We start from the raw sequence: 20682 nt of genomic DNA, 5'->3' as shown, positions 1-20682 counted from the left end.
GCCATGATATTAGAAAAGAAAGAAATGACAGGCAAACACTTGATATGAAAGTTTAAAAATATTATCAGATACATTTTTCTGCACAATCTCAGCTCTATATACAACACAAAACTCCAAGTTAATATTTTTAAGAGATAGCATTCCCACTGAGCCTATGTTTATTTCAGATGCATCTTTGTACAGGTAGAGTTACCCATGTGTTATAAAGATATGAATTACTGCATTCAAAACATTTAAATATACTCTACTGATTTTCCAATACCAGTTTATTATTTATCTGCTTCATAATGTACCTGGCTTCCCTGGTTGTACTGCATGGCGTCTGGGGGTCCTAGGGAGGGAACCCATGGAGGGTGAGGATGCTTTAAACAAGAGTAGTTACGCTCTTGCCCCTCCATTCAACAAGATTTGACCTGAGCAGGGCTATAGGTACAATGAAAAGTAATTGCTCTCCCCAGACATACAAGTCAACATCCCTAATTTCAATGCTAATTTAAATGAAGCAATGGGTGATAAATTCATAACTACAAAGCTAAAAATTGAACTCATGATAAAAAAAATACTTGTTTTTCCCTTTTATACCTTAAATGTCTTCAGTCCTTCTGGTATTAATACATCCGCTTTCACCCATTTTCTGTGAGTTGATATGTTGTAGGTCCAAAATATTTCTTCTTCCTTTGATCCAAAGAAAAAGACATCACTCATTCCCCAAATTCTACTCTCATAGTTATATATGTGCTCTCTTAATTATATTTCAGTAGATTTTACCCTACCTGTAGGATATTAAGTACTAAGAAATCTAAAGTATTGGTTAAAAAGCTATATAACATTTTAAAAGAAAAATGAAGAAAAGGAGAGGGGAAGGGATGAAAAGATAGAGCACAGAGGATTTTTAAGGTAGTGAAAATACTCTTTATGATGATATAATGATGGATACATGTCATTCATTATACATTTGTCCAAACCCATAGAATGTGCAACACCAAGAGTGAACCCTAATGTAAACTAGAGACTTCAGGTGATAATGACGTGTCAGTGTTGATTCATCAATTGTAACATGTGTACCATTCTGGTGGAGGATGCTGAAAACGGGTGAGGCTAAGTATGTGTGGGGACAGGGGGTGTGTGGGAAATCTCTGTACCTTCCTCTTGATTTTGCTGTGAATCCAAAACTGCTCTATAAAAATTATTGTTTTTAAAAATAAGGAAATAAAGCATGTCTACATAGTAAAGCTGCCTATTTTTTTTTTCTGATGGAGAGTAAGGACAGAACAAAAATTTGAATGGAATCTTGAATAAAGTACTGCATTTCGAAAAATAAAATTCTAAATAGCAACTAATAAACCAGCTATTTATATCTTAATCCCACTGACATTACTTCATTTTGCAATATTGCCATGATAATAGGAAAGAAAAAATGGCAGGCAAATATTTAACATGAAAGTTAAAAAATTGTTATCAGATATATTTTCTGTACAATCTCACCTTAAATATTTTTTCCTATGGAAGAATTCATTCCAAGTTCCAAATAATACAGTTGTTTTCTGGAGATTATATTTCTATTTGACTCTCCAGTCACTCAATCAAAGACCTTTTCAAAAAAAAAAGACCTTTTCATGTCTTCTAAAGCATGTTATGTCATGCATCTGTATGATGATCATTTTCTAGGTTGCAAAGTGTATCCAAAATTATGTTACTATATACTATGAGGTCAGATATTCGATAAAAGTCTGTAATGTACTCCACAATTTTGCCTATGGTACTGGACTTTATGATTTATGACTGTGCTTTTATGTTCTGAAATAATCCTATTTTTCCTTAGATTTAGTGAAATATATGTATAATGAACTATAGTGAAAATGCAGACAGTGGCATAAATATGTCTCAGGTTGAGCTCTGAGACTATCTCTGTGCTCTCCTTCTGCGAGACAGGAAACAGCACTGAAAGGTGACATCTAGTTGTAATTCAAATGACACATGACACTCATACTTTTTCAGACTCTCATTAACCTTTATTTCCTCACTTGGTTTCACTTATTTCATTCATACTTAAGGTTTTCTAAAAATGAATCTATTTTTAACTTAGTCCTTTGCCCTTTGTTATCTACTCCAATTTCCAAGTCTGAAGTATTTCAGAAGATAGTCTAAACCAATTAAAATATACTTCATTCCATTACTTATTCATATCAATGGTTAAGACTTCCACAAGACAATGAAACATACATGGTGGACACATTTTCAGCTGATAGCTTCCAGGTCACATCACAATGAAGTGAAGTTATAAAAAGTTGATAAATACAGCAAATTTTTCTTTCAATAATTTCTTATGCAACTTCAATTATTTAGCATCGAGACACTACACTCTCCACAGATGCTTTTAGTGACACTACTTGGCAAGCTGCATTCACCATGTCCCCTCACTTTAATTTTATGATGATAATTTACAGCTATTGTGCTCTTTCTTCACAGTGCCTAATTGATTCCCCCCTGTTCTACTTGAAGAAGAATGCATTTACATTTTTTTCAGAAAGCTGAGCAGAGTTCTTTCTAAACTTAAATGGTTTTTCACACAAGAAGTTAATGGTATATTGTGTATGAAATCCAGATTTTTCTACCACATTTTCCTATCTGACAACACAAGCAATGAAAAGGAAAAAGGATTTACCCCAACTAAATGAAATCAGCTTTTATTTTATTTTTGTCCTTACTCTCAGACTCTTATCTAGTTACTTTCAACAGGTGTCAATGTAAAAAAGAAACCCTCAGTTCAGAAAAGCCTTTCAAGGGATGTTCTAATTTTCTATTATCTTAAAATCAATCAATCAAAATTATTTAAATGTCTTTATTCCCCTAGACCAGGATCAATAATGCCATTTTACCTTTCAAGAAAAATATTTATCACTAGATCTCTTAGAGACCAGCTTATCCTTCCCCCTTTCAATGAAAAAAATCAAGGTATCAAATTCAAGGGTTTTTTTTTTAACTACTTTTGATTGCATGTGGTGATAGGACCATGTACTGTGGCAAAAACCTTCCTTCAAGGAGAGCTTATTATAGCTTTAAAATCTGTATCATACAAGAAAAGATATTTTCTAAGGCATTTTCTCTCCTGTCCCAGCTATGTGTTCCTCCTATTTATTTGCCAGTGGGAATTTAAAAATATGTAAAAGGCACCACAAGCTGGACACCCCCACTATCCTTGGGTCACTGACATGGCAGCTGTCCTCAGGATAAAAGATAGGCCGTTGCTATGATTATTTTCTTATAGATGATGGACAGAGACTTGATCCCAAGAATAGTTCGATGGTACAATCTAGAACTGCTACACATTGAAGCTGACTTTAAAAGTTTCAACTTTTTAGTTAACTTGTCTTTTACCTATTTTCTATTTCTCAAGTTCTAAAGTACTCTGAAAATAAAGAAAATTACCCTCAGCATTCTCACTAGATATTTCTTGGTTCATCAGCACATTTCATCCTAAGGGTTATTTTCGTTATTCTATTCATGGAATATGTAAATGATCATTTTCATCAAGAGCTAATTTTTAAAATGATAGGTTTGAAGTCCTTTTTAACTTTGTGATAAAACATCAGCTGGTAATTTAAATGTACTTTGATGCAGTTTGCATTGGTGACCAACGTTGTACGTGTATAGAGCACAGCAAATAGTGTCAGAAAAGACCGGACACTGCCTTGCAGAATACTGGGTAAACTAATGGATCAAACATCAGTCAATGCTCTCTAAGATGTACCCCCAATTGGTTCTGATTAACACACTAGGTCGGTTCTCCAGAATTAACTTCTTCTTTTCTTATAATGTGGGAGATGGAATCTTGGTAAGTCTATTCTTATTATATGAGGCGGTATCTGAAGCCAATTTGTTTGCACTTTTTTCTTGTGCAATCCCAGAGCCACCAGAGGAATGATATTGCTCACTTTCAATAATTCAAAACTCCATATCCACATACTGAAACTTAAAATCCATCACTGATGTTCAGGGTAGATTAAAATAATCCTTAGTATTAGAAGATAGATAACAAGTTTCTACTCAAACTTAGGACAGTGATTCATTCAAAATCTAATGACTGTTGATTACCCACCATGTGAAAAACACTATTGTAGGACCGTATATTTTTAAAGCATCTTTAAGTATAATATAAGCTCAACAAAATTATTCCAGACTTTTTTTTTATTATGCCTTTGTTGAAGAAGGATTTGGAAATTACAGAAAATTTCAAATTGCATGAAAGCTCAGTGGGCTTGGTTTACATGGCACAGGTGATTATAACTAAAAGGTGCTTAAAGCTTGAATGGTATAACATATACGGATAAAGTTTAACCTATTTTTTTTTTGTAAAATTTCTCCCAATTATCTGGAAAGTTTGAAGTATTACACAAAGGGCAGGGAGAGGTTTCTGCCCCTCCACCCACCCCACACCATGTCAAATTGAATGAAATATATCAAATAGATTCTAGGGCAGTGGACTGCCAAATATTGCTACAAAAAAAAATGTTACAAAATATAGCTACAAAATGCTACAAATTGTGTCTCATCTGTGTAACAAAGGACAATGTATTAGGCCATCTAATGAGAGTATTCATTCAACTTCATGCTTTAGAAGTCTGGAAAACAGAAGTAGAAGAAAAAAGACTGGATATGATGAAAACAACACAAAAGGAAAAGCGAGAGGTGATATGATAGAACTCAGAAGAAAAGGGGAATGCCTCTTGAATGTTCAAGTATCTTGGTAATAAGCAGTCTGATACTTGCAGATTAATTATGAAGTCACTGCAAACTTCAGAAAAGAACAGAAGAAAATGCTGTTGACAGATGGTTAGTGGCACTTGTTAAGTACAGATGACAAACTTTTGTTGAATAATGAATCTGGCTGATGTCATGCAGAAGTTTCAACTGGATTTATCCAAAGCATCCTGAGCCAAAGGAAACTACTTGCTTGGATACTTTTACTGTCTTTCTTTTCCAATGTCAGAATTCCTGCAATTATTGTCAAATGTTTCCCATTTGTAGGATAACTGCTGTTTACCCTTATGATTTTTTTACTCCTACGTATTAATAAATTCTTCTTCACAATAGAAGTTCTCAAAGTGTCTCAAGTTTTTCCCAATTGTAGAGAATTGTTTTTAGTTAGTTAGGTTAAGGAAAAAAAAAAAAGCATGGATTTGTTTATTCACTAGCATTACCACTACAACTTTCACTCTGCCCAGCACACCATTTTTTAATTTATATGACTCATTTGGCTGTATTTAATCAGCAATTACCAATCTTTTAAAACTGTATCTACTGTACCAGAACAAGTAATTTGCTTCCATCATATTTAAAGCTTTTAAGTATACAGAGATCAAAAATCCAGAACAGATCACATCAGAGCTTCAGTATAGAGTTAATAATATAGAATCCCAAATATATTATTACACCATAGTTTTTAATATATTTTCATGAATTTTACCAATTTTATGAAATATTTTGCAAACAACCACAGTGGACATGACAATATCTCCTAAACCAGCTTCTTAATACTTCTTTTTAAACGTATACCAATTAAACAACATTTGTGCTATTGTATAGCACAGGGAACTATATTCAGTATCCTGCAATAAACCATAATGGAAAAGAAAAAAACAAATTCCCCCTCAGAAGCAAAAAAAAAAAAAAAAAAAAATTAAAGGTATACCAAATAAAGTCAAGATAAGGAATACCTATAGCCTACATGCAACTGAGAAATAGAAACAAAAGTTGCCAAGAATAAAAATTTCATTTATTCAATGAATTTGAAATTAATGCAAGTTTCTTCTCACCTTTTGATTATACAGTCCTACTCTCAGAACACTGTTTTCCATAGAGTAATAGAATTGAAGATGACAGCTCTTGCCCAAGCAGTGACACACAGAGCTATTTAGATAAGCCCTGCTGTCTAAATGGTTAAGAGTAGAAGCATGCTTAGCCCCTACCCATATATAGTAACCTGAAAAATAAAGGGGAAAAAAGCAACTTAGAAGAAATTAGCTGCTTTCTGTTTGAACAAAATTATTGTATTACTTTTCCAAATCAAGCTTGAAACACAAATATTTTATTTAAAAGAATACGATGTTTTTATAAAAGATTGCATCAACTACAAATTACAGATTTTCGTTTCCATATTTGATTTCTAAAATGCATTGTAATCTCCTCCTAATTCCTAAAATCAAAGTTTGACAATACCTTCAATATGAAAATTCAATATTCTTATAAAAAGAAATCTACTGATATAAAAATCTCTGTGCCACCAAATGATGATTCTTTTAAATATAACAATGCAATCTTTCTTTAATCAAAAATTCTTCATCTTTCTTCCCAGAATTATTTTCCCTTTTGATTATTTTTTCTATTCTTCACAGAAAAACGTTTATCGTTTAAGGGAATATAATTTAAACTGCCCTCTTTCTTACCAAACTACATGGAAGCATCATATACTTACAGTCCTACTAAACTACACATATGGATTGTATAGTACATAAAAATATTGTCAATTTTTTCCATCTGATTCTTAAAACCAATTTGGATTACTTTTGAACTCAATAATATATATAATGCAGAGATACAAAGATATTTCTATGTTTTATAACTTCAATTTTCAAAGATAAAGTCTTTCAAATGTTTTATTTCTTTGTAAGAGAGCAAATATTCCTGCAACATCTAAAAACTTTGAACTTAAATTCAGTGAAATTTATTTACTAGACAAGTTAGCCTTTAATCAAAGTAGTATATAATAAGTTAATACTTTTCCTCTGACCTATACGTAAGGAAATGATAAATAAAATGAAAACACATTTTTACAAAAGCAGAGACAGATTAAACAAGATAAAACATCTCAAAAGATAAGGAAAAAATAGATATGCCAAGTGATGAGCAGGGCTGAAACCACAGAACTCTTGGATGTTGGGACCAGAAGCAGGCTGTAGTAGCTAGAATTTTGACTAATTTAAATGTTGCAAAATCCTGGATGAACAGAGTCAAATTCTCTCAATGAGGTCAAAGATTAGGGCTGGAAATCCTTCTCGTAAACTGAGGTGGGAAAGATACTTACCCTCACTGCTGTGGGCTATGGCTAAGTGACAGTATGTGCAAAACTCCAAGCATTACCATCAAGTATGAAACCTTAAACCAGGATTGTTACTCAGATAAGGTTCTGGGTTGCTGAGTAATACCACGATAAAATTGCTGAACAAGGAGGTAGGAACAAAGTAAAAGAGCAGGAAAGAGTAAAGAGGGTTTAGAAAGAGAACAAATCTAATTGAAAAAAAGCCTGCAAAATTTCCAGTTTCTGGACCACCATGAAAGAAGCTTGGAAGTTGTTACTCCTGTCCACTTAGCAAGAAAATATATGAACAAACTGAAAATCAACAACTCTTCTTAGACCCCTAGGAAGATTGAGGTCATGGCACAAACCATTGTGCAAGAATTGGTGAGGTAAGCAGATACAGAGAATCACAACTTTCAAGAGCAGAATCCCAAAATTGTATGGGAAAGTACAGGGATGGAAAAAACTAGATTGTGATTCATGAACTGCTGGAGGCTCAGTGTGAACACATTTGCGAGTTAAAAGCTCCAGGCAGTCCCACCTTAAGGAGGACCCCACTCTTTTGTGAGTTTTACCTTCAAGAGCCCTACCAGGTTCTCACAGTAAGAATCAAAGAAAAATCCTTTTGTGCCTACAGCTGGGGGAGAGGAAAAGTAGTCATTTTGAAATATACCTGGACTCTCCTGTTATTCTTAATAAGGCTTTCACTCAAGAGAAGCTTTACAACCAGCTAACCGACTGGAGATCCTAACTGGGAGAAGTGAGATATCAAATCCAGCAGGTTCTAACCTTCCAGATGACGGAAGCAAAATACCCAGATCCAGCCTCCACTGGATCGAAGACTGAGATCCATTCATAGGACTATAGGATGCTTCCCTTCCCCTCACAACTTATCACCACATCAAAAGTGGTCCTGTATGATAACAAGGAAATATTACCAAAAGAACTGTGGGTCTCAGACCTTATTTCAGAAGATATCTTTAGAGAAACCCGAAGACAACAGTGGGACCAAAACAAGAACACTGCATGAAATTTTAGCCTCAGACATTAACGGCTACAGCCAACAGCAAACAAAGCCTAATCTGTAGCTGGATAAACATAAACGCTCACATTAAATACCTATCTACCTTAATTCCTTTTATGCAGTACATTATGCCTGGCTTTCACACACAAAGAAATTATAAGGCATACTAAAAGGCAAAAAATATATAGTCTAAAGAGAAAGAATAGATATCAGAACCAGACCCAGATCTGGCAGGGATGCTGGAATTATCAGACTGGGATAAATAAGTTAAGAGTTCCAGTGGAAAAAGTAGAAAACATGCAAAAAAGATAATGTAGGCAGAGAGTTGGAAATTCTAGGGAAGAATCAAAAAGTGCTAGGGGTAAAAAAACAGTATAACAGAAATGAAAAATGTCTTCAAAGGGCTCATTAGCAGACTTGACTCAGCTGAGGAATGAATCTCTGAGCTTAAGGATATGTCAATAGAAACTTACAAAACTGAAAAGCAAACAGAAAAAAAAAAAAACAGTGAAGAAAAGGAATGATTCTATCTAAGAACTCTGGGAAAACTACAAAAGGTGCAACATATGCATAATGGAAATATGAGAAGAAGAAAGAGAGAAAGGAAGAGAATCAATACTTGAAGTAATAGTGACTGAGAATTTTCATCCAAATTAATGTCAGACACCAAACCAGAGATCCTGGAAGCTCAGGAAACACCAAACAGGATAAATATCCAAGAAACTACACCTAAGCACATTACTATATTCAAAACTGCAATCAAAGACAAGCGGAAATCTTGAAATATTCCAGGAAGAAAAAAATCTTACCTATAGAGGAACACAGATAAGAATTGGATCAGACCTCTCTTCCGAACCATGTAAGCAAGAAGAGAGTAGAGTAAAATATTTAAAGTATTAAAAGAAGAAAAAAACTCAACCTAGAATTCTATGTCCAGCAAAAATTATCCTTCAAAAATGAAATACAAATAAAGACTTTCTCAGACAAATAAAAATTGAGGGAATTTGTGGCCAGTAGACTTGCAAGTAATGCTAAAGGCATTCTTCAGTGAGAAGGAAAATGATACAGGTCAGAAACTCAGATCTACATAAAGAAAGGAATAGTATCAGAGAAGGAATAAATGAAAGTAAAATGAAACATTTTATTTTCAACTTGCTTAGTTAATCAAAAAAATAAGTTTGTTCAAAACTGTAATAGTCCTAATGTATTTGATAATTAAATGAAATGAATGACAGCAATAATACGACGGAAAGGAGGGAAGATTTAGGAGTATTTATTATAATGGGCTTGCACTACCCATGAGGAAGTATAGAGTTATTTGAAAGTAGACTTGGATTAGCTGTAAGTGTATTTCACAAACTCTAGAGCAACCACTAAAAAGAGTTAAAAAGGAAGCATAATCAATATGATTTTTTATTTGCTACCTTCATCATCACCGCTTTGATCCTGCTGAGGTGGAGATTCTAACACAGAAATTTCTCTTGCTTTTGTGCGCATCCAGGAAATTTGCCCAGCAGATGTTTCTGATACCCAGTCACACATGTCAAAATCAAATCCACAGGCCTGACACACTAAAGAGAGGAGAAAAAGATGTCGGTGGACTATCACAGTCTACTAGAGTGGCTGCTTAACAATGGTTATAGTTGCAGTCAAGGCTTAAACACACCACACACACACAAATTCATATCTGGAAATTTTGATTCAATAAGTCTTAGAGTGTCCTCTACTTTTTAAAACTTCTTCATTTGATCCAGATGGGCATCCTCCGAATGAGAACCACTGCCGCCAAAAAAAAAAGAAGAGATTTCTACTTTTTCTTGTTACCACTGCTTCCATTGTGGTTTTTTAAATGGCATAATATCTGACCTTACCTACTTTATGGAAATCAGTTAACTTAAATAATTTACTATTCACAATCACGTTGAAATTTTAAAGAAGAAACATTGTATATAATTCCAAGATCTTTAATGTAATTGTTTTATAAAACAACATTATCTTAACATATTTACTGTCTTTCACTTTTTGAATAAACAACAGACTTGCAATAACACTCCAGCTAAAACCCCAATGATACTCCTGATAAAACTAAGACATAGATGTCAACAGAGTTTGTCAAGTGAGTATCCCTACTAGTGGTCTGATATTCCTGTTAGGCTTCTGAGTCTCATGGATGGCCTACACACTGACAAGGCAGGCAGACATCTCATTTTAACACTTACACCTCAATCCTTCATCTGTAGAATCAAATCTGCAGAGACTTATATCTGGACAGCATTGTTCCTTCTTGGTATTCGATGTTTCTTGACATGGTAAAATTTCATCTGTAAGATTGGCAAGAAGTGAGATGCAGGTGTCACTAGAAAGGATCATTATTTCTTAAAATGTTAACATTTGTTCTACAGAGCATGCTCAACCCAACTCCTCTGTATGGCGGCATCATGCCTTAGGGAGACTCATTACACAGACAGAAAAAGAGAGATCGATTCAGAGAGAGGAGAGAGAGAGAAAAAAACAACCATGCCATTGCTTCTGGATTTTAATCAGATCTCTGTAAAACTCTTAGAGGAAAACATAGGCGGAACACTCTGACATAAATCGCAGCAATATTTTTTTGGATCCATCTCTTAAAGTAAAGGAAATAAAAGCAAAAATAAACAAATGGGATCTAATTAAACTTAGAAGTTTTTGCACAGCAAAGGAAACGATGGACAAAATGAAAAGAAAACCTACTGAATGGGAAAAAATATTTGCAAATGATGACTGATAAAGGGTTAATATTCAAAATATATAAAAAGCTCATACAACTCAACATCAAAAAAACAAACAACCTGATTAAAAAATGGGCAGAAGAACTGAATAGACATTTTTTTAAAGAGGAAATGCAGATGGCCAACAGGCACATGAAAATATGCTCAACATCACTAGTTATCAGGGAAATGCAAATCAAAACCGCAATGAGATATCATCTTATACAGTCAGAATGGCTATCATCAGAAAGAACACGAATACCAAATGTTGGCGAGGATGTGGAGAAAAGGGAACCCTCATACACTGTTGGTGGGAACGTAAATGGGTACAGCCACTATGGAAAACAGTATGGAGTTTTCTCACCTTCCTAAATATCTGAGCTTTGAATCTTTTGACATCTTGTTACAGTCATCTACAGACACTGGTGCCCTACCCCTCAATCCCTGACTACTTTACCCGTTGGCTCAATGTCACTCTTTGTCATTTCAATGTTCACATTCATCTTGCCCCTCAGTTTCTCGATTTTTCTTACTGATGCTCATGAAGGAGAACTGCTGATGTAAAACCACTTCTGCCACCACTCGGCTGAATATGATCATAACTAATGGTGATAACACTTCCTCTATCTTAATTATGAGGGGCCCACTCCCCAACCATCACCCCTATCTTTCCACTCACTCCCTCTAGTATCTCTACTGTAAAAAATTTTTGACAGCATCAGGACCTACAAGATAATGGTCCTCCAGTTTTGCAATTCCTTTCATCCTCTCTCATGTCCTCATTTCTTTTCTTACTGATGTTAGAAAACAGTCACCTGCTGGCTCTTCTCATGCTTCCACAAACTCAGGACAAAAGCTCTGATAAGTACAATCCTTCACATAGTGTTAAGTGCCTGACAATTAGCTTTCTTGATTGTAATGTAAGTGTCTGACATCAACCTTTTGATTGCTGAGGCATCCATTTCAAAGACATCCATCTCCAATAAACACATTGCCCCTTACACACTGGATAAAGAGCCAGGCCGTCCCACCCATGAAGTTCCCCTTTTCAAAGCCCTTGGTGACCTAGATAACTGAGCACTCGAGTGACCCAGCTTTTCCCTTACTGCACTTTAATTCCCACTTGTATGTTTTAAATTCAACTATAAAAAGTAAAACCGGAGGCACCCCACCCTCGACCCCAACAAAGGCAGAACCCTAGGTTTACTCTCTCTCCCCACAACCTCGCTGTATGGCCCTTGGATGCGCTGGGTACCCTCCAGGACCTGTAAGAAGCAAACCTTGTTTTTCCAAAGTTCCCTGATGGTTGTTGCAGAGGTGTGTCTTGTAATCATAAGAACCGCAAGGGCTGGACTAGCCACAGCATCACAACACTGGCTCTGGTCTGGGAAATGTCTGTGGGGACTCACCACATGTAATCTGGGCCCAGGTGAGCGCCTGAGATTCCTGGCAGATAGCGTCACTGTGAATAGGCTGAGACCGACATGACACACTCGACCTGCATCCGTGCAGATGAATGGGAGTGATGGGTCAACACCAAGCTGACTGAAGTGACTTCATATCCCTGACTACTCACTTCATTGCACTGGGGCCATCCCGCTACATCTTCCTAATTCTTTCCTTTTCTTCCATTTCTAGACAACTGCTCAAAACCCTCTACCCACTCCTTAAATCTCCAACTCCTCCTCCCCCTCAGCTAATCACCTTGCTTTATGTTTCATTGGGAAAATGAGAGAAACCAGAAGAAAACCTCACAAGCCCCACCACCTGCACCGCCACCCACATGTCTTTCCTCCTCTTAACTGTGATCAACCAGTCCTGCTTCTCTCTAGGTCTACTCCTTTCATTTACCCAGGAAATGCATCTCCTCTCCCCTATTTTGCAATCGTTCCAGCAATTTCCTCCCCTCTTTTACATCCCACATGCTTTCTTTCCCTTCAGTATACAAGAGGCCACAATTTCACCCATCTTAAGAAAATCTCTTAAACCTCCAACTCCCTCCAACTAACTTCTCCAAGTTCTGCCTATTCTCACTGATTCCAGCACCACTTCTTCTCCCCCCATTCTCTCTTGCATCTGTTCCAATGAGTTTTTTTTCAATTTTTTAAAAATGAAGTTAAAATTCACATAACCTAAAATTCACCACTTTTAACCATTTAAAAGTACACAATTTGGTGGCTTTTATACATTCTCAGTGTCATGCAATTATCACCATTATCTAATTCCAAAACACTTCCATCACTCCAAAATAAAACCCTGTACCCGTTAGCAATCACTCCCATTCTCTCCCCCTCCTCAGCCTCTGGCAACCACTGATCTGCCTTCTGATGACTTTGCCTATTCCACACATTTTATAAAATGGAATCACACATTATATAGCTTCTTGTGTTTGACTTTTTACTTCTCAGATGTTGTCAAGGTTTATTCATGTTGGTGTAACATATATCAGAACTCTATTCCTTTTTTTTTTTAACCCTTACCACTGTGCTGAAACTGCATATATCAAAGTTGACCTCTCCACTGTTAATCTACAATAATAAATAATATTTAAATTTTCCTTCCCAACATACCTGACATATCAGTAATATTGATACAGTTGATCACTCCCTTTTTCTTGAAATGTTTTCTTCACTGGATCCTGGTACCTAATTTTCTCCTGGTTTTTGTCTTAAATGACTAGCGTTTATTCTCGTCTCCTTGGCTGGTTTTCCCTCATCTCGTCGATGTTACACAAGGTGACATTAGCCTTGGATCTCGTCTCTTCTCACAATCTTATTAATGTCACCTAGTCTCATGCTTTTAAAACATTTCCAATGCCAATAACTCATAGAACTATAACTTAGGTCCAGACCTTTCACTGGACTCCGACATATCCTGTTGCTGACTTGGCCACTTCACTTGGATAACCAACATGCATTTCAAAAGAAATATGCCTGAGACTAGGCATATTTTCTGATTTTCTCGGCCCAAACTTTCTCCTCCCACATTTTTCTCATCTCAGTCCATGACAACTCCATCCTTCTAGTTCAGGTAAAAAGAGTAGAGTCATGTATGATACATCTCTTACTTTCATCGGACATGCCATCCATCAGCAAATCTTTGCTTGATCTATAAAACACATCCGGAATCTCACTACATCGAGGTACTCACTATTACTACCAATTCTCAGTCAAGGGAACATCATTCTTTCTGGATTATAGTTAAAACTTCTTATTTTGCCTCCTTGTCGCTGCCCTTGCCCCATTATTATCTTTCAGTATCCTCAGACTAAAACAAAATTAAACTACAAATCTGGGAAATCCACGTTTATTCGGTAATTAAATATCACACGTTTAAGTAAAACAGACTTTGAAATAACCAAGTATTTTGATCTGAATGAAAATATAACTTACTAAAATTTGTGTCATATAGCTAAAACAGTACTTAGAAGGAAATTAGTAATTATAAAAGTTTTCATTAGGAATGAAAAATGATTGACCTCAAATCCTGTAACTTAACTATCCATTTACAGAAAGAAGGACAAGAAGAACATACTAAAGCTAAATCAAGCAGCAAGTCAGATCATGTCTCCTCTGCTCAAAATCATCACACAGGCTTCTATCCTACAAGAAATGCATGCAAAAGTCCTTTCCATGATCTTCCTCTTACAAACCAGGCTTACTCTTGCTTCAGGACCTTCACCTTGACACGTGGCTTCCTTCCTATATACAAGTGGCTTGACCTCTCAACTTTTTTTTTTTTTTGCTCAGAAAATACGTTCTTCATGTGACCATGCCTGACCACTCTATTTAAAACTTATCTCCCCCTTACCTGTGGCACCCTTATCTCAGTTTTCTGTTTTATTGTACCCATAGCACATAACACCACTTGACATAAAGTACATTTTTCTATTTACTTGCTTAGCTTCTTTCTCTTTCTGACTAAAATATAGATTCCATAAACTCAGGGATTACCATTTGTTTTTTCACTGCTTCTCCCTCATGTCTAGAAAAATTCTTGACATAACATAGATGTTCAATATATACTTGTTTAACGAATGAACGAATTAAATGACCTAAGACTAATTCAACGAAATCTTTTACAACAGCACAGACTCTATATAAATTGTTCACATTTGTATTGGAAATAAAATTGAAGCAACTGGTTGTGAAAATGATTTATGAATAACATCCATAATCTGGTTTCTCATAATGGAAGCTAACAAATGATGAATATGCAAAGCTTCTTGAGCATAAGATCCACTGAAAATAAAACTGCATATGCAATTAAGGGAGTGTGGGCAATAAATGAAACTAAGATTGCACAATAACAATTACCATGAAACAATTAAAACTGTAATTTTTGTAGATTCGTATAATAGCTACAAATCTTCAGCCCCTGGAGCTGCATAATTAAATGTTTGCCATAGTTCAATTAAATGCTGTATATTATCTATAATTTTTCACTATTTATACAATAACCACAAAAGTACTGTAAACAAAAATAGCAAAATAGTCAATTATAAATTGCACGGAATTTAAAATTCAGCTTGTATCAGTTGCTATTAAATATCTTTCACCAATGTCAACCAATTCTATTACCTTTAGTCCCCCAAATTGGAATTTGCAAGCACAAAAACAATGATATGGGGGGTGGTTAATAAGTTGTCAATCAACTAATCTCCTGGACAGCTTTTTATTTTAGTGCATTCTATTTCAGAGCTCAAAGCTATTTAAAGATGTCATCTATATTTATATTCATATTCATTTTCTCTCCCTCCCCACACCCTCTCTCTTTCATTTTTATATTGCACTACAATCCAGCAGTAGAAAATTATGTTTGGCATTTTAAAATTCTCCATCAGTGATGTACAATCAGCAGGATGAAGCTTTGCCAACAATTTCAAAGTCTCTATACCAATGAAGCCACATGTGTAGAGCCTGGCATCCTTCAAATCTTATCTTGTACAAACAGGTTATGTGAAATTGGCCACATAACTCAGATGGAAGAGAATGAAGTCCAAGCCTCAAGGCTATTGCAGCAAAAGTTATAATTGACATCCACTTTTGACTCCAGGGGCTTTTGACAATTTCTTTATCAGTTTTCTTAAAACAGTAATGAACTTCAATGAATAGTCATTAGATCTTTAACGGTAGCTAGAAGTTAATAAGATAAAAAAAGGTAACTAGTTAAATAATGCTTATTTAACTGGATAATATATAAGCATTATTCAGGTTCTCATTAAGGAATAATTTGTATATTTGGAATGTTTATAAATGAGACTAAGGCAAAGTCCTGGCAAACCAACCTAAAAATATTCACAGAATATTCTTGATATTTGATTATGAGCCCTATCATGCAATCTTTATAAAAATATACAGTAATTTGTTCAAGAAGCAATGTATTTAAGAATCAGTGATTGAGCACATTCTTATTTAGTCACAGTCACAAACCTGGGTCTTTTTACACTTTGATAAAGTCTAAACAGGTCTTCCTTTCAATAAATGTACAGTGAATACTCATATCTTGGGAAGGGCAGTAATTAGAAAGATACTGTTTGAAAGTGTGGGAATAATCTAAAAGATTTCTTTAATATTATAAAAAGAATTTAGTTTTATTTTCCATCTTGAAAATATTCAGAAACCACAAAAATACCTATATTTAGTGTTTTTATAAAGAGAGCTGTATTTCTATAGTAAAGAGTAAGTAGAGAGAATCAGTTATGTTTTTTCCCTAAAGATAATACTACACTTAATAATCTATATGGTGGACTCCTCATCATCAGAATTTTTCCAATTGTAAAAAACTACTATTTCTTTTTAAAATTTTTTTAAAAAATTATATACAGTAAAATTATACTTTTGGGTATTTATTTCCATGAGATTTGACAAACATAGAGCCATGATCTGAAAATCCATCAATATTTCATTTATTCAGTCAGGGCTGTCCCTAGTTGTTTAGTACCTTGCTCCTATGGGCTAAACGGTACCCGCCACCCCCAATTCATATGTTGAAGTCCAAACCCTCAGCACCTCAGAATGTGACCATATTTGGAGGTATACAGAGGTAATTAAGGTAAAATGAGGTCATATTGGTGGGTTCTAATCCAATATGATTGGTGTCCTTATAAGAAGAGGCATTTAGGACATTGACACACACAGAGAGAAGACTGTGAAGATCCAGAGAGAAGAGAGTCATCCACAGGCAAGGAAAGAAGACTCAAAAGAAAGCAAACTTGGTGACACCTTGATCTTGAACTTCCAGCCTCCAGAATCATGAGAAAATAAATTTCTGTTGCTTAAGCCACCCAGTCTGTGGTATTTTTTTATGGTGCTCTTAGAAAACATGCACTGACCCTGGGGTGATTAGGGCAGGTACATAGTGACCCAGAGTGTGAAAGCCTAAAGAAGTGGCTATGGTGGGTGCTCTGGATTGGTTGGTTTGCATTTGAAAAATACACTGTAAGGTGAGCTGTTTTACTGTCTCTAGGAATTGGCTCACCCTGGAAGAGACAGTCCCTCCAGGGTCAGCAAGATCCCAGACATCAAAGCATCAGAACATAGAAAACAAAAACACAGTAATAGAATTGTTCCCTAGTCTCAAAAAAAAAAAAAAAAAAAAGAACAAATTTTTGAAAACACACTGGTTTGAAGAAATAAGAAAATAAAGAAATCTTGTCAGAAAACCTATATATCTTAGAACCATTTTTATAACCAAAATAACCACCAAAAGACATATTACAGCATTCACTTCCAAGCAGTATTCATTTCCAAGTACTATATTGCAACTATAAAATGACAAAAACACTATGTTTCTACTAAAATATGGCAAATGCTTGTCCCAGATTAATTCATCCCAGATAAAAAATCACATTATATAGTTTGAAGACATATCTTTATTTTTGATACTAAAACAAAAACCTAAAAATAATATAATATTTCTTAGCATAAGTGTAAGTACTGCTTTAAACATATTCCCATGATATTTTATTTAAACCTGCTTTTTATAGAATGGTGCTGTAGCTTAGAGGAAAGAAGAGAATTCATACAAAATCCCAAATACTTGATATTTAAATAATTGCACATATTCTTAATTCAATCAATTATTTATTAAGTACTTGATCTGCACTCGGGATCCACAAATGAGTAAGACACTAGTAACTTTGCCCTCAAGAGACTCAGCATTTAGTTGTAGAGATAAATTAATACACTGTGTGTGTGTGTGTGTGTGTGTGTGTGTGTGTGTGTGTGTGTGTGTGTTTGTAGAGGGAGTAGGAGTGTGGGGGGATTTTCTGTAAGAGAAGGCTTCTCAGAAAAGAGACATTGACTCAGTCTGGAAGGATATCTAGTAGCAGAACAGGCCAAAAATTTTTTTCATGAAATAAGAAGATGGAGCAAGGTTTGAAAAGATACCCAAGAATGAGATAACACTGTGTTGCTGGATTCACAGGTAGTTCTTTTTGGCCAGAATATGGGAATTCTTGGGGAAATTAAGAAGGAAGAAGTTGGGTTGGTGTCTAAGAGCAGGATCCTGGTGAGCTTATGTCATGACAAAAAAATTTCAATTCCATTCTGAAGGCAATAAGAGTTACTGATGGATTTAAACAAAATAGAGGTTGGTCACATTTGGATGTTAGAAAGTACAATCTGGTGGATAGCAGGGTGTAGTGAATAGCGGGGTGAAATAGACTGAAACTGGAATTTTTAAAAATCCAAGAGAAAAAAAATGGGGCAAACAAAATCAGAGCTGGATAAAGAATAATGAATAAATAAGTGGAGACAATTTGAGAAATATAAGGACATGCCCTCAATAACGTTTTTAACCAAATTAATGCAGAGATGAGAAAAGGAAAGAAGGATTTAAGGACGACTCCTTGGCTCCTGAGTGAGACCAAATAGACGCCAATGACTAAAACAGGGAACGCAGGAGAAGGAACAGAGTTTGAAAGAAGATTGGAATTTCATTCTAAACATACTGATGTTGAGTTTCTGTAGCAAATATATTTGCGCCCTCAACTTATAAACTTGTTCTCCTTGCCTGCCTTTATTACAGAGGCCAAATCTAAATCTTCAGTTTTCTTAGTCTCCCTAGAAACTAAGGTTGTCTGCCTGAAAATCACCTAGCCGATGAATGACATGTCCAAAACTACGTCCCCTCCCATTCCTTCCTTCTTCCTGCCCTGAATGCGAGACATTATTCTATGAGCATAAGATGACAAGCATGAGGGAAACACAAAGGAAATCCCTTAGTCCTTGAATTTAGCAGTATCAGAGTTGAAGAACCTAGGCCATGACTGGTTATATCCTCTATTAAGTCATCTAAGCACACTTTTCTGCTTTCTTGCTTCCAAACGCATACCTAGCCCTATTGTCCATTGGAGTAGGATTTTCTGATGGAAATGTCCAGAAGATGTTGGGTTGTCTCTGCCTGCTTCCCCTACCTTGGCTGTCACCACCAGGACCGCATGAGACTGAAACCACAGACTCTAGTCATCCAGAACCCTGCTCCAGGGCAGTCATTGCCAAGTGCAATAATCAACATGAGACTAGGTCTTGCGGTTCCCAAAAGGTTAGTTCTGTTCTTAAACCTAGGATTGCCTGACTTCACAAAAACTTCCTGAGAACATTACTTTAAATGTAGGCTCCATCCTCAGTGATTCCCATCTAGCAGGTCTGGAGTGAATCCCAGAATCTATCACTCTTCTATGTGACTCTGATGGTTAACTAGGTGTAGTCTATCATGATAGTACCTGAATGTGACTGGAGAGTCTCATTTGAAAATTTAATGCTACTTAATTTTACCGCCTCTCACATTCTCACCATTTACAAAATGGAACCCCATCCAAGTGCCAGTCCTATCGCATAATGCTTTATCCTTTTTCTCCATTATTAATCCTCATGCTGCTGTGTTTTCCTCCCAGAAGTTTAAATATCCCCTCAATCCTCCTTCTATTTGAAAAACAAAACTCTTGCACTCTCACCTTCAAAGAGTCAAAGAACACTCTGTGACCTTACCTGAGTACTGGTTTTCCCCAAAAAGACACCACTTCCTTTGTAGCTCTCCCAAGGGGAGACCTTCTTTTCCAATGCCCCATAAAACAAAAGGCCTAAAATTAAAATTGCCATCCTTCTAAATCCCCAATGTTGCTTCTATACAATGATTCATTCTTCCATGTTGCAAAAACATCTTGGCCCATGACATCCAACTTAGAGCCCTGTGTCATCCATGCAGGAGATCTGATTTCCATGTTCACTTAAGACTTCAGTCTTGGATTTCAAAGTCTTCTTCTCTAGGCCCTTACCTTGTAATATTGTATAACTTTAATATCCATGTAAAAGACCTGCCCAATAATTTAGCTTTAAAGTTCGTGTCTCATCTTCAGTAAACTTTATTTCCACACCACCTCAAAATAATACGGTGATAACACTACCTAGAACTATTCTTAGAAATTGCATACTCCAATATTATTCTATGTGACCACAGCTTTTCCTTGAATGTCCAACTTTCTGATGCTCTCACTCCCACTACTATTGCTTTTTTTTACTTCTATAGTGATTTTAAGGAGTTCTTTTAAGTGATAACTAAAAATCTGGCAGTCGTCTTCTGAATAATTATTATGGCCCATCTACACCGGCCTCTGTCCCAGTGTATGGATCATGGGTAATTAGGGAAATGGCTTTGGTTCCCAGGGCCAAAGATGAAGAGTAAGTTCATGTCTGAAATGATAGCAGAGTCCTATTACAAGCGATCTCAAGTCCTAAGCACAACCCAAGCATTCTTCTGTGTAAATCTGTAATGTAAACAAAGTTTCAATGGCAACAGCCAGCTCCTAACTTCCTGATGGTTCAGAAAGT

The 20682-nt window shown here is 35.7% G+C and overlaps 1 protein-coding gene across 1 annotated transcript in view; it reads right to left on the bottom strand.

Moving 5' to 3' along the window:
- Positions 1 to 20682, bottom strand: part of MALRD1 (MAM and LDL receptor class A domain containing 1) — a 621227-nt gene that overhangs the window by 533162 nt on the left and 67383 nt on the right. The window contains exons 6-9 of the mRNA XM_082449909.1: positions 10322 to 10423; positions 9527 to 9673; positions 5817 to 5983; positions 583 to 675 (exon numbers count right to left, since the gene is read on the bottom strand). Of these exons, the coding sequence (XP_082306035.1) occupies positions 583 to 675; positions 5817 to 5983; positions 9527 to 9673; positions 10322 to 10423 (509 nt within the window). The remainder of the gene's footprint in view (positions 1 to 582; positions 676 to 5816; positions 5984 to 9526; positions 9674 to 10321; positions 10424 to 20682) is intronic.

Source organism: Balaenoptera physalus (assembly GCF_965194825.1).
Source record: "Balaenoptera physalus genome assembly, chromosome: 2".
Classification (NCBI taxonomy): domain Eukaryota; kingdom Metazoa; phylum Chordata; class Mammalia; order Artiodactyla; family Balaenopteridae; genus Balaenoptera; species Balaenoptera physalus.
The sequence above is the reverse complement of the archived record's forward strand: the minus strand, read 5'-3'. Positions and strand labels throughout refer to the sequence as shown.